This window comes from Haliaeetus albicilla, chromosome 11, assembly GCF_947461875.1.
Source record: "Haliaeetus albicilla chromosome 11, bHalAlb1.1, whole genome shotgun sequence".
Lineage (NCBI taxonomy): Eukaryota > Metazoa > Chordata > Aves > Accipitriformes > Accipitridae > Haliaeetus > Haliaeetus albicilla.
The window spans coordinates 37,519,238-37,534,548 of record NC_091493.1 but is presented as its reverse complement, the minus strand read 5'-3'; the positions used below and the strand labels follow the sequence as shown (position 1 = coordinate 37,534,548).

At 43.0% G+C, this 15,311-nt stretch overlaps 1 protein-coding gene and 1 long non-coding RNA gene across 3 annotated transcripts in view; one reads left to right on the top strand and one right to left on the bottom strand.

Annotated features, from left to right (window-relative positions):
- LHPP (phospholysine phosphohistidine inorganic pyrophosphate phosphatase) overlaps positions 1-15,311 on the bottom strand; it is an 89,631-nt gene that overhangs the window by 72,897 nt on the left and 1,423 nt on the right. For both annotated transcript variants that reach the window (XR_011326945.1, XM_069797184.1), the window contains exons 2-3: positions 2,722-2,909; positions 1,816-1,969 (exon numbers count right to left, since the gene is read on the bottom strand). Coding sequence is in view for 1 of the 2 variants with exons in the window: in XM_069797184.1 (XP_069653285.1) it covers positions 1,816-1,969; positions 2,722-2,909 (342 nt within the window). In the remaining variant the exon portion in view is untranslated. The remainder of the gene's footprint in view (positions 1-1,815; positions 1,970-2,721; positions 2,910-15,311) is intronic.
- On the top strand, positions 11,106-12,217 carry LOC138687638 (uncharacterized). Its single transcript, XR_011326766.1, has 2 exons — positions 11,106-11,364; positions 12,004-12,217. It is a non-coding gene; the product is annotated as an uncharacterized lncRNA (long non-coding RNA).

The following is a 15,311-nucleotide window of genomic DNA, read 5'->3' as shown; positions in this document are numbered from 1 at the left end:
CTCCTGTTTAAAAACTCAGACTACATCTAACTGAATTGTTTTTAGGAAAACATTCAAAATCCCTGACTGGATTTTACCTGCATGTGAAAGCAGGAGGTTAGAATTTACCTTTAATGTTCAGAGAACAATTAAAAATGTCTTTTGATGTTCAAACTATCAAAAGAATTGATCTGTCGCTTCAAAAGCACAGCTGTGTTTGCAGGTCTTCGCCATATACACCAGCCCAGCCATTTCTCAGTGTATCCTTGGGTTCTCCCCTTCCATCTTTTTGGCCACCACACTTTACTCGCAGCCAGAGGAACATCTACCCCCATGTCCAACATAGTTCGAGTGGAGTTTGTGCATCGCAGCTACTTTGATAAATTGGTGGCGTTTCTATAGTAGCAAATAAAAACTCTCCTAGCTTCTTATTCCTCATGTATAGCAATTCTCAAGCCACCAGCATGAAAGCGTTCCCTTATGTATAACAGTTTCACACATATGAATCAACCTGCAGAGATGCTAATGCCAACTTTCAGAGACGGGATCTTTAAGTACCACTCAAATAGCAAGGAGTCATTTACGTCACACAGGCCATTAGCCACATCCAGTATCACACCTTAGCCACTACAAACGTGGGCAAGATTCAAACCTGGAAGAAGAAACCTGGCTGACCGTTGGCTGAAACAGGGAATTTTTGGACCACCTGATCCTCCTCACCATTAGTAACTTGAAGATGCTGGAAGATCAAACTGCATCACAAATCTACACCAACAGCCCTTTATCCAAGCACGGCCTGTTGGATTTTTTTTGTTTGGTTTGCATTTCTTTCACTATTGAAAATCATTTCTTTACAGTTCAGACAGGAACACATGGCTACACACAGCAGATAAACCAACAGTTCTCATCTCTGAGATCTTGCAAGGGAGGAGACAAAAAGATGAGCAGTGCCTATAATCCTACTGGCCTCTTGCAACACTCATTCATTCACTTGGGACTTGCACACATCAAAATCCAAATTCTCCATGACTTCCATGGGTTTAAGAGGATCTCAGACTTGCTTGTAAAGCAACAGAAGTCCTTTTCCTAGTGGCTTACAAAACTACAGCTATTTAATCCTCCCACTGCCACCTGCAAACATGTGGATTGTTTCATCAAGGTCTAGCTCACACTTGAATGCTGACTTTGAAGGGTTGGAGGCTGGCATCTGCTGTGCTTATACACCAGGGTGCCTCCAGGTTCTCTAAAAGCTGCTACAATTCCTCCTCAGAAGAGCAGCTACATCTCTCACCCTCTAGCAATTGATGAAATACATCCACACAACTGCTTACTTTGCACTGTCTACAGAAAAAAGATCACCAACAGCTGAAATTCAAGAGATGCCTCACCCAGTGCTGTAGCAGCACAGAGACACTGCTGATGAATATTTTCAAAGTCAACTGGGGGATTCAGCATGGCAAGTTCAGTGACTTCCAGTGCCCTTTGCAATCTTGCATCAGTACAGGGCTGAACTGTGGCTCATGAAGAGCATCCATACCACCTTCTTTGAGAGACCTATTTCAGTGTAATCACCTCAGTTTTTCCTTACACCCCTGGAAAGGCTATAAGTGAGTGACTCAGGACAGGAGGCCAAGTTAGGTGACTGAATTACCCACTGAGGATTCTCCATTGACAGGTATCTGAGCACATCAGCCTCCCAGTCCAGACACATAGATTAACTGCTTAGAAATTGGTACTGTGAATGCCCACACCAATATCTGGCCTCCATTAAGTACAAAGACACTAGAGGAAATTAAAAAATACAGAGACTTGAAGAAGAAACAGTGCTTAACTCACCCTCTTCCAAGGGAGATCAAAACAGGCTTCTCCATCCCAATCAGAACTCGGAAAGCTTCATTAAGGTTTGCATAGGTGAAGTTTTCTGCTGCATCTCCAATAACCACACAGTTTGGGTTTGCTTTATCAATCTCAGCAAATTCAGGGATGAGATCTACAGAAGGAGGGGAAAAAAAAAATCCACAAACCCCTTACCATTTCAAATGCCATTGGAAGTAATGGTTTTCCCCCAGATTTGTGTTTCCTTTCATTCATTCCGTGACACATAAAAAAAAACTTTAAAAAAAATCCAAGTCTCAATCAACTGTTCTTCAGACCCCTTCTAGTCCTGCCCAGATCCTGCTATTCATCTGTCCTAGAACAAAGAGCCAAATAAACCATTTCCTACCCTTGCCTTAGCTCCCGTCACCCACATCTCAGTTATATCTTAGCTCATTATACCCAAGCACCTAGACCCGAGACAAACTCCTGGGTAGCTGAATGAAAATGTGCAATAGCAAGAGCAGGATCCACCTCCTTTCTCCGTACCCACATCCTACAGAAGAAAACACTTTAAACTTAAAACCTCTGCCATGATAACAAAGACAATGTCATGTCTTACAGAAGACCTCGCCTATCTCCTAGTCTCTGTTGTTAAGTAGCAGACTCCTCTGTGCACTTGCTGACCCTCAGCACAACTCTGTGCCTTCCCTGTACCACTGCCACAATTGAGATCTCGCTCAGGCCAGACCACTATGGTTTATTCCAGAGTCTCATGACTAAGGAAAAAGTTTTCCCTCTAGGAAAACAACAGCTAGGAGCTCTTCCCCCCTCAAGCTATGGGAATTCACTGCTCTATCGCAAATGCCTGCATCTCTCTGGGGTGTCCCTCTATGTCTCCCAGCATCTACTGCAGCGGTGTCCCACCATTGTGCACAAGCAAGTGCGGCCTCAGGCTGCGCTCCTTCAAAATGTGGCAGGCTGCTGGTGCTGGGGCAGTGACTTCATCCACGGAGATGTCAAAGCCCATGCCCTGGAGCTTCTTCACAAACTTCTCCCGGGTTGCTTGGGTTTCGTTAGTGCAGAACCGCAGCTTCAGACCAGATGCTTTGATCCTGTTGAGTAATAGCAACAGATGGGTTAACCAGACATAGAAAAGGAGCTAAGAGTACCAGCTTTGCTGTCCCACTGAAGCCTGAGCATGCATCACGACATCACCACCCCCAACTTGGATAATTACAGCAAAAATGCAAAGAGGATATTCCAGAACAGGAGCAGGATCCCTTACTGTGACTAAGACACATGTAAAATATGGATTCTGGGCACTACAGCTGCAATTTTCATGTGTAGACCCCCTGCCACAGCATGTAACTGCCCTTCTGGAGCAGAGAGCTAAGCTGAATAGAGCAGCACAGGTGATGCCCACCATCCCCAGAATACCACAGTCTGTCAGGCACACGCTCCTTTACACATCAAAAAAACCCAAATCCAGTTCCTTTTCTTTAAACCGGTCCATGGATGTAATCACACATGACCTGAAGGCACTGTACAGCCGTGAGTACAGTAGCTGGTGTGATACCACTGGCTATTAGCATTTTAACTTGGATTTTCACTTTTCCACTTCCTGATCACCTGCTGCAGTGATTAGTTGGAGGTAACAGCAAGGCTTTGCACTTCTGCAGACTCCAGGTAAGAAGCCAGCTAGTTGCAGCGATGCTTATATCAACACTGGGGTGGCTTCAGTTACATTCATCATTTAATCTCTCATAAAACACCTGTGCTGTTAGTTCGTGGGTAATCCTGAAAAATATGGTACTTTAACCAATTCATTAATAAATGTTTACAGGCAAATGGCTTCTCAAGGGAAGAAAACATGGCGCCAAGTGCCCAGAGCCAAGGACGTGGTTCCTGTGGATTGGTACTCTGCAATCCCGTGCCAAGTCCTCTGCCTCTGAGCGGCTTTATTTCCTGACCCAAGCTGTGGTGACCTACTGGGGATGTCACAAAAAGACCTCTTCTCCAAGGATGAGTTGTCAGCTATTTGGAGAACCAATGTATTTCAAAGTGGCCATGGAAAATCAGAAGCATTGAAAATGTATCACAATTTTTTTTTAAATATTTGCCAAAGGAAGGGACTGTTACTTAGCTCCTCAAATATATTAAAATGCCTAATTTTTGTCAATTTTAGTGTGAATTTGTACATAATTATCTTTGAGGACCTGAGCTCTTACAGTTTTGGATACCTAGGTAGGTTCGGAGCTAGGCTTATAAATTCTTATTAAAATATTGTTACTTTTCTTTGTGTTAGGATGAAAAAGGACTTCTCTGTTAGGAAAGCCCCTGCACTGACTCTCAAGACAACAAAACATGCTGGGTTCCTTTTCTAGGGAAGATGATCCCAATTGGTTGGCGCAAACACCAAAACCACCTCGAGGTAATGCATCTGGTGACGAACTTTCCATCAAAGGATTCTTAGAAATCTGGTCCTCACCCAGAAAGCCCCTTCCGCTCATTGAAACTGCACGCCAGTGTCTTCTTCAGTAACGCTGGTGATTCATTTCTTTCTTATTATTTGTCTTTCCTAATCATAGGTATGTGAATTATCAATTACACTTAGTGGTTAATTGCCCTTCATAAAGATAGCTTTTCTATTTTAAATTAGGCAGTTAATATATTGTAACTAATAGCATCCACTTGTACATTATAAATATATCTTCATTGATTGGAGCAGTGAATGTGAGATTCACTCACAAGTTAATGAAGCAATTGAGTGAAGAAGTGCAGGGTGTACCCAGGGAATAATTATTGTTAATGAATTATGATGTGACCTTCTCAGAACAATGAACAATTGGTGTGACAGTGGGATGACAGTATTCCACATCTGTTATTCGAAACACGGTTTCAGATGTAGTTAAAAAGCAAAGCAGTATAATTTGGATACATAACAAACTTTAATAGAGTGTGCCGTGGTTAAAAAAATCTTATTCTAAATGCAAAGCCTATCTGCACACTCTTAGGAAAAAAAATCCAATGATTCACGACTGCCTGGAAGCAGACATTTGTTGAATAAGAATCTATTCTTTCTCTTCCTAAAGGTCAATGAAATGAATCCAGGAACAACACTAACCACCGACTTGCACAGACAAATAAGCACCCTCATGGGTCAACTTGGTGAAAGCAAAGACTCAGTTTTCCTATACTACAAATCTAACTTCCTTCTCAGAATTTTAGATGAAAAACAGTTACATTTCTGAAAGGCTTGACGAAAGCTGAAGCAATATGGACACGTCCTGTATTGCTTTACGCCTTCGTGGCCACCAGCAATTATCACCTCAACAAATGGGCTCAGTAAATGCTTAGGATCAGGTGAGGATAGGCCCAGCCAGTCAGAAAATGGGACTCCTCTGGTGAAACATGAAAAGGAGTCTCAAAAATATCCTGGAACACTAAACAAAAGAAAAATTATCAAGAACTCCGGAGAAGACTTATTTCTACAAAATACCTTTTCAATGAAAAGCCACTTTCTCCTTCACAGTTAGCATCTCTAAAAAGACCCTCTGCTAGCTCTCTGCCAAATTTTTGTACAGTACAGTCACACTGACCAGTACGTGCACGATTACACATACACTGGGACAAATCCATCCCTCGATGCTCAGCACGGGGACCGTGAGTGGAGCCTGCAGGCCAGCACACATCAGCAAACAACTATTAATTCAGAGCTTAAATAATTAGGGAGAGCTTTTAACAACAGCTCTACATGGGGGAAATCCTGGCTCTGCTCGTGTTTACAGCAAAACTCCTTCAGTTTTCATGGTCAGGTTTTGCACCAGGACAAACTAAGAGAGATGGCGTGAAGGTCTCTGACAGAGGCGAGATGCTTCACACAGTGAGTCTATGGTGCACTGGGGGCACAGCTGCTAAGCTGGCCAGCTTAACGGGAAACCTCGAGCTACTGAGGTGACCCAGCCACCAGCGTTCACACTTTAAGAAGCACGTGCAGAGCAAATTACTGCAATTTCTAGTGCTGGCAAGTGAGAGGATGTTAGGAGAAGAAGAAAGAACAAAATCTGTAATGTGATGCCTTATAAGATAAAGAGCGAGGGATTAGATACCTGCAAGTACAGAAGAATGAGGCAACAGCAGACAAAATACACAACACACATTTTATCAAGATCTCGAGCATATTACAGATTTATCAGCATCTATGTTACAGAAGCGCAGGCACACCCAGGAAACCCAGTCAATCAGAGCTTTAGCTGACTTTCATTCATCGTGGCCATGATAAAGATCCCACTCAAACTCCAGAAGCACCAGAAATCAATCCTGATTAGAGCGCAAGCCGAACACAGAGACAGGTAGCAGGGCGCTCCATACTGCGGGAACTCTGCATGGTCCAGCTAGCTGCAGACATCCCAAGGCTGCCTCTCGCTCCCCGTTCGGGGCCGTCAACAGACTCACCGTCAGACAAATCCACTCTGTTTCCAACATGACTGCTCATACCACTCCTAATGCCACGAACAGGAACGGGGGAACTTGGACTTCACCTGCGTGCGGGGAGCTAGGCGTGAAGGGAGAGCAGCTTCTGATTTTTCAGGGTGTCACAAATGGCAAACTCGGCTAAAAGCATCTCTGCAGAAAAAGAAACTTGTCAGAGCCCCTCTAGGGAGGACGACAGAGTGCGCAGGGCAGCAGGGAGCAGATGAAAAGTCCAATTGCACCCCTCCAGCTATGTGCCGCACAGGCTCTGCTGCCATGGTATACAGGCGCTGAAGCAAAGGAACAAGTCACAAAAGAAACTTCCAAGCCCAAAATTATAAGCGGACAGATGAGCACTGAACTAACACACCAACAGGTGGGTAAGGAGATTTTTTCTAAGCCTTACTAGAGGAGGCATTTAAACCCAGTCCAGACCAAAACAACCGCTCAGTTGCCAGAACAATCACTAAATCTAGAACCGGGGTATCCACCCGGCTCTGGGCACACCATGAGCACAAGTATAGGGGAGAGATGGAAATGAGGTTTTTAATTTCAGCCCCGAGCTGCCCCTTACGCTACGCCAGCTCTTTGAACTGACCTTTACCTCGTTCTGCCGGAGCGGGACACGACGCTGAGTGACAATGTCCCACAATGCAATTACCGTGCGTCAGATGAGCCGGTCCCTTACAAATCACCTCGAACTTTACACATCTGCTGGCTGTCAGCATCTGCCAGGTTCACTCACCCGAAAATAATGAAAAAACTCTCATTATTGTTCCATAACAGGTAAAGTGTTAGGACAATTATTAGACATCCTGACTGACCTTGTGCAGACTTAACCAACCGCCCTTGCCAACCTTAACGGGCAGCCTTTGGGCATATTAAACACAAAAACTCTTCTTTCAGATGATGTAAAGGTTGTGACACCCGTAGGAAAAGAAATGGCCCCAGAATCTAAGCTGGAAGCCATCACTCCTTCTTAAATTCACATTGTCCTGCACATGGCAGAAGCAACTAAGGACACGGTATAAGGCTAAACTTCAGACTTCCCATCTTTGACCACCCTCTTTTGCAGTGAGGGTTTTTCTTAACAGGGGAGCAGAAGGAGAGTCCTGCCAGCAGGTCCTGTGCAGACAGGCAGGGGGGCAGAAAGCAAAACCCTGGAAGAGGCAACAAGCCTGAGCTTGGCAACTGTCCAACGCCAACTTCAAAGGGGTCTGGAAGAGCACTGGTTATGAGATTTCCAGAACTGGCTTTTCATCCTGCTTTTTGGTTTTTCAGAGCCCTTTTTTTTTTTTTTTTTTAATTTAAAAGAAAAGAAAGCATGCTAAGCACTTATGCTATTTGACTCTTTTGCATCAGCAGACGAATACCAGTGTGCTTCAGTGTAAACTTGTCAGCACTCTAATACCATCTCTGAAACACAGGGAAATAACAGTACCTGAGAGTTATCTACCTGCAACCAAACAATAAAGTAAAACCAGGACTTGTGCAGGAATGTCCTCGCACCTGGGCAGGGCTAATGTTTGCTTACTGCCCTCTGCAAGGGCCAGGGTGCTGGTGCTACAGGTAAAACTTCTCCTGTCAAGAGGAGATGAAACCGAGCCAAGAACAAACTGAGCGTAATGGTCAAAAGTAGAAATTACTTGCCTAGTTTCAAGGTCGATACAGAAGAAAGTGTTTGAAAAGAGCAGAAATTTATACCACTCCTTTAGGCTGCCTGGCTGATGGAGAACCACAGCGCATGATGTGGTTTTAGCCAGTGTCTAAAAAATTCACTCAAGACAATGAATTAAAACGGGTTTTGCAAGAACAGATCAGTACTAGTCCTCAACAGCCTGCATAATGGTGGGTAAAATCTCATCCAGACCACAAAATGGTGAGCAATCAGGACAAAGGGAGGCATCAAAACCTTCCGTGCCTTCAGACACTGCTGACTAGCAGGCAATGGGATGTCTTTCCATTGCCCACAAAAGCCTTCCTGGCTGGCCCTGCCACTGCTGGGGAGTCATGCACCTAGCAAGTCACACGCTGCTCTACACAGAAGGCAAAACCCCTGCGATGAACAGGTTACATCTTGAAGTGTCAGACTATGTTACATTTCCGAATTAATGCAAATCCTGGGCCTGATCTTGCAGGCTTTTCCCAGGAGGACCTCCAGCTGCCAGAGCAGCACACACACCTAAGAGGATGCAAAAGGGTTTTCCAGCTCAGCGTTGGCTGAAAGCGATAACCCCTTCTGGGGTCTAGCTGTGGAAATGCCTGTGTGTGGGGAGTACATTCGCTCTGCTTTATGTGCCCTCTGCTTAAAAAGCATATTTGTGGCAATAATATATTATGCTTTCTCTGCAAATCTGCATTCGTGCTATTTCAGCAGCAAGCATTGTTCATCTTTTAATTTCAGCTTCTGAAAAAACACCAAGCAAAATCATTATTTCAAAAGTCTGAAGGAAGCCAGCCACAAAAGCCTTTCTCCATCCTTAGTTCATTTGGCTAGTTTTTACAACACAAGCCTCCCAATTCCACCAAAACACTGAACTTCCCGGTGTTTTGCTCTCCGGGTGTGATGAGATCAGAGGACTGTGGATGAAACCCCACGCACGCTCCTGTGACACAGCAACCTTGGCTTGTTTTCTGGTTGTTCCTTCTCTATCCCAGTGTCCAAACCTTTCCATTCCTCTGACTGCCATCCTTACAGTATGTCCAAACTGCTTAAATCTTGCTGTCGCATTTCTGATGCTACTTTTGTCCCCTGATCTCCTGGTGTTTCCATTCACTGATGTCCTGTCATTGGTCCTGAGTACAGCCGAGCTCATTAAAGCTCCCGTTCTCTGGTGGTCTAGCTTTCTGCTCCATATAGCAAGGCTGGCCTGACAAATCCTTACATACAGCACTTTTTGGCCCCACTCCCCCTTGCATTCTTGTGTCTGAAACTCATCTCCACATCTGCTATCTCACGAGCACAATTTCCTCTCCAGACCCATATGGCTCACCTCTCTATATATAGAAGTGGATCATTTGGAGGGAATCCAAAGGAGGGATTGCAAAAGGGATTAAAAAATAGGAGGGCATTACCTTTGAACAGGAATGAAGGCAGATTAATAGGCACATATGAAGGAGCCACAAGAAAAGAGGCCAATGTTATTTAAGGGCGGGCAAGGGTGAAACAAGAAGAGGTACCATTATAAAGCTAAAGACTCTGGAAATACCACTTTGAGACACTGCTTGACAGCAAAAACTGAAAAATCACTAAACTGTAGTTCAAAGTAAACTTTAAAAACCTACCAATGCCTTTATTTAGGTACTTTAATAATTCAGAATTTTTCAGAGGTAGCAATAAATACTGGAAGTTGTACACCAAAACAAACACAAAGTCCATCTTGTCCTGAATTCCCTACAAGGCTGCCTCTCTGACCACTGAATACAGCTGGATACCAGAATTACTGAATAAATTACCCAACACTACAAATCATATTCCACCTGCCTGAACAGAAGAGTAGACAAAAGATTTGTCTACAGATTTGTAGACAACAATATGCCACAAGAGTGAAATCTAGAATTAAGCATTTAATAGAAATAATACATGCTTTTGAAGTGAATCCGCAGAAAGGAAGCACAAAGCAGAATATAAGAAAAATCTTTCCGGTCCATTATGTTCAGCAACAAGATGCATTTAATCACTGCAGGTTTCCAAATTCGCTTCAAGTATTACACCTAGCAGTCCCAGACTTTAACCACACTGCAGAAACTGAGTCAGGACTTCTCACTCCGTCTTGTAGTAGCTGGCTGATTGTCATATCGCAGCAACACAAGACCAAGTACAATTTAAACATATGGGTGTATTTTGTAACAAAATAAAACTCTGGTATACTTTAAATACTTGGTAATGCTCCACTTTGGAGCTGTCAAGAAAAAAATCTGAACATTGGGGATGCAGTTAGCATGAACAGGTCTGGAATATATCTATTTGCATTAAGCAAAACATTTTTATGGATAATATAATTAATCACACTCCAATAGCTTTCATTCTGTGCTAAAAGCAGTTAGGGGTTTTGCCTCTGAAGCTACTAATTATTCCATTAAAATTTCAGTCAAAACCAAGTTATCTTCATCACAGTTGAATTCTTACTTTGTATACAAACAGCACCTGTTTGTAACTAATGAATTCTCTTTCTCAGAAAAAGAAAGTAAATTGCCAAAAGGTTTCACTTAGCCTATTTTATAAAGAAAGAATTCACTCTCACATGCTCTGCTTACCTACTTTAGAAAATACCATATTATTTCATTGCAATAGCTCAAAGACCAAGTTGCATTCCAAAAAACTTGCAGAGATTTTAATCGGGAAGCAATTGACAACTAATTCCAGTACATCACTTGCAAAGACACCATGGAATCTGAATGGCAATACTGCTGACGATATGCAAAGAATCAGGCTCAGTTCTAAGATTCCAGACTGAGTTCACCAAGCATGAAAGACAGGGAAAAAAATACTACCACAGTGGTAAACTGAGACAAGTCTCAAGCTCTAAATAAAGCACAGAACTAGGCAGAGTGCTGCTCATCCACTTCAGGGATTAATCAGTATCAGGTAGTGGGCAAACAAGTACCATTAGGTAGTAGATATCACTGTAGTAGCTGCTATTATTCTTTATTGGTAAATATTTGTATGGCATGTAAGTAGCCGATGGACAGTAAGTAGCTCAAGACCCTAAAGGTTAATGATGTTTAAATTCCAAACGTGTAAGCACTTACTCATGCAATTTGTGCAAACAGCACTTGGAGTACCCACAACTTCAGGGACACAGATCTTTTTTAAAAAAAATAACGAACCTTGTTGATTAGGAAAGTAAATACAGGTTAGGAAGGTCCACTGCCTTCAGAAAACTGAGGCCATAGCTGATGTTACAGAATAAAGGGGAGCTGTGACAACTCTGCACCCACTGAGGATCAATTCCTGGATCTTGTCCTGGCTCTGCCAGTGAACAGCTACATGACAATACAGAACGGCTTCGTCTTTTTGTGTCTCTGCTGCTTCAGAAAGGGCAGGTGACACCTACCCTTCTTTGGGATCCATGGATAGAAAGTGCAAAGAGAGTTAACCGCAAAGACAAATGAGCAGATATTTACACAAGAGTTTGTATAGTTTATGTGAAAGTCTTTTTCTAGGAGGAACAACTCCTTTGCTATCACATGTCATGAAGGCATAGCAAGCCTTGAAACTTTGAACATCTGCACAGACTGTGCTAAGCCATGCTTCGTTATCTTCCATGACAACAAAGATTTCCTACTCCTTGTCCTACACACACTTTCAGATGGCTCTTTGTAAACTCACAACTGTCCCACTTGAACCCCCGCATGCTGAATTGCTTTACGGTTCCAGTTTCACTTGTTCTCCTCGCAATCTTCGCCTTGTTAGACTCTCCAGGTATTTTATTTTAACACGACTGTCCAGCTGCTCCACAGCCTCCCTGCTCCCCAGATTTCCGTTGCTCTTTTAAAGAACTCTGTAGAAAGTTGTGCTAACAGATGCGCTATACTGGCCAAACAACAGGATGTTGTAAATGTCCAACTACTGTGTGCTTTTCATATGGATATGCTAATAGGCACACTATCAGCACACAGCTGTAAATGCAAATAACAGAGCACAGGCAGAGCATCTTTTATGGATGTTTAACCACCTTCTGTCTTGTAAGAGACCAGCTCCCTGCTATTTGTAAGATAAAAAGCGAATAGCTCACCTCGTGTCAATGCTGTGTAAATCAATTAAGACAACAACAGCACAGTACAGAGGCACTGTTAAGGTTGGCTCCAGAAGAAGCCTTTAAGTCACAGATGGGCCTTCTGATCTTGTCCGTAGGCTTTCTGATCTGCTCCACAGCGTCTGCCAGTTAACTGCACGGACTCAGAAGAGATGCGTTTTATTTAATTCTGTTATAAGGATTTTTTTTGAAACAACAACAAACATATACTACAGTAAACTAAACAATCAAGAAATGTTATAGATCAGAAGATCCAAAAGCAGCTTCATAAGATGATGTGGCCCTTTAAAACTTTTAGTCATCCACCACTCCAATATCCCCACCTAAAGTTAACAATAATAGTGCCCAGTGGATTTAATGACTTTCCTGGCACCCTGGCTTCTGGGTTAAACCAGGGGTGCCAATGCCCTTAGGCACATGGATGCCTGTCTGCCATAGCTGGGCCGAGTAACAATAAGGATCCGGATTCACCTTGTCATTACTGGAGTGCAGAAGGAGGTCTGCTCTGTACAACAAATACTTCTGTGGTTCATCTTTTCAGCCTCCGATTTACCAGTTCCCTTTCAGTGCATACTGAATCCTAAGATATTTCACAGGTAAAATTTATCAGAGATGCAGGTACATTAGCAATAAATAAAGCATTCCCAGTTGTAACACTTGGTGTTTCATCACAAGTTATAACAACTTGGATAGTGACTACTGACGCTTTCCTCAGCAGGGACTCTACGGCACTGGGAAGTACGTAACTGAAGTGTGTAACTGAATGTCATCTTGGTCAGGATGTTTCAGTATCCATCAGTTTCTTTGGTCATTCTTCTGCTTCATCTGACTGTACTGCTAGCTAAAAACAAACAAGAGAGAACCACCCTCCCACCCCCCCAGCCATCATAAACATAAAATGGTCCAAATTCTTCTGGCAGAAATTACATCGCTACTCTCTCAAATACTAACTCAAATAACTGCATAGCAGAATTTGGCTGAAAACAAGAAAAATAATGCAGCAAACTTAAGGAGTTGAAATGGCTTCAGTCATATGAAACCAACCGCAAATGAAAATGTTTACTTAGGATTTTTATTGGTGTGTACTATATGTTGTTACACAAAGTTAATTGCTGTAATGGTGTGGGAGATGATGTAGCAAGACAATCTGAAGAGAACAAGTCAGCTGTCATATTATGAGACTATATCTGTAGTATGAATTATCAAAATGGTATTTAAGACTCCTATTGGACATATATATGCACTAAAAGATTTTAGACATCTTTCAGCAAAAGACCATATCAATTTGAATTAATTATAAAGTTCCTAGCTATTTGCAATAATGACTTTTTAATTGATACAAAAATGAATCAATTTAAAAAAAGAGCTGCTTTTAGCTTTAATCCATCTGCTTGAAACCACTGAGCTGTACTATGACGCAGACACAAATATTAATGACCAACTGGCAATAGGATAATGAGTCAATAAAGATTTTAAATGGTGTGAGCTAGAACAATTACCAACTTAATAGGCAGATAAATAAGGCTACTTGACTTTACCCAAGGAAAATGATTATTCTTAACCACTTACATTGAATGACCTGAACAAAATGGTTTGGGTTAGTTTGTTGGTTTTTTTTTTCTTTCCTGGCACTTTTCTATACTCACTTCTGCTGTGCCCAGTTTCCACAGCTATCACCACCACTCCTCCATTGCTTATTGACATGAAACTGCTCGGAGCCCACACACGCTAAAAACAACCATCATGCTCCCAGCACGCTCCCTTGGAAACAAACCTCATGCACAGAGCTGCAGAGAAGCCCCACGGCAGCCCATGAGGCGGTGCAGCGTGTCACCTCCCCGTGCAGCACGGTGGACACAGCACAGCACGCACCTGCTGACGCTCACCAGATCCTGCCCAAACAAGATCAACTTTCCCAGTGCAGCGCTTGGGAGCCTGTTGTTGGATTGCTTCTCCAAACCCACCTTGAAGACCCCTGCATGCCCCTCCAGGTCAGAGAGGCAGACAGGTCAGATTAGCTACCGAGTCACAGAAATCCCTAACGAGGAACAAGGGCTTAGACATTTCCAGTATTTCAAACGGAAGCCCGCAATATCTTACATTTAGCCCAAGGCCAGAGTTTTACTGTTGTTTCATTAGCTTATCTCTGACATTGCTGTAAATTAAACTGCAGTTTACGTTGCCTCCATATGGGAGGTTTCAGCAAATGCAGTGGTAAAAATTATTAAATAACAGCCTGCAACCTGACAGAAAATACCTAGGAGAAAAAAAAAAAAATGTCAAAAGCATCTGGCAAACCGCGATGCAGATATTATTGAATATGTCCTGGTTTTTAAAGGAATTATTTGATCTCCAACAGTAATAAAGTAGTTGTTGTTATTTATGTTTGTTTTGGCCATGCCTGGAGGATTCGGCTATGACGTGGGCTGTGCAGTGTTACACACTGCACAAACTCAGTATATGCGATGGTCCCAGCAGAAAGTGCCAGTCGGCAAGAAATGATAAGAGGGTGATAAGACGCGTTCTCCTAGAAGATGGGAGAGCAGAAGACTCTCCTTCAATGACAGACCAGCTGGCACTAGCATCGGCCTCAGCGGGAAGCAACATTACCAGGAGGATTTGAGCAAGACAAGAAGGAAAGCCAGGAAAGTTTAATCTTGGCAGAGGCAACCCCAGCAGTGCCTGCCCCTTTGCAGTCAGCAAACAGGCTACTCTGTACACCCAAGGGGAAACAAATGCTTTCATTTTGCAACAAGCCTTTTCTCTTAGGGTCTCTCTTGAATCCTGAGCCTGTAGCATAGCTACAGAAAGGCACGAGAACAGAAATCATGCTGAAATATTACATAAAGGGGACATGGAGGAATGGGAACAGAAGTCACAGGTGATCCCTTGGAAAACTCACGTGCCACGGTATTTCAATGCAATGTCTTTATAAAAGCAACTCTTCCCTCTGCCTAATTTCACCAAATTCCCTCCGAGCGCGGGTTTCCTGTCGGCCATCCTGGCACCCACAAGCTCCCCCTGGCCAGCTGCGGCCAGCTGAGCACCACAAACAGGCCAAGAGCCTCAATAAGCCTAAAACCTGCTTCAAACACTGCTTTCTGACAGCACTGGAAACTCTGATCCTGTAGACAAAAACAGAAGATTCATTCAATGACACTTTATGTGCCTACTACATGTATTTTAAGCAATATGAACAAAGATATAATTTAAAAAAAAAACACAACAAAAATGCAGCAAAGAATTCTTTTATTACCAGTACCTTTGGATCTTCTCCAGTTC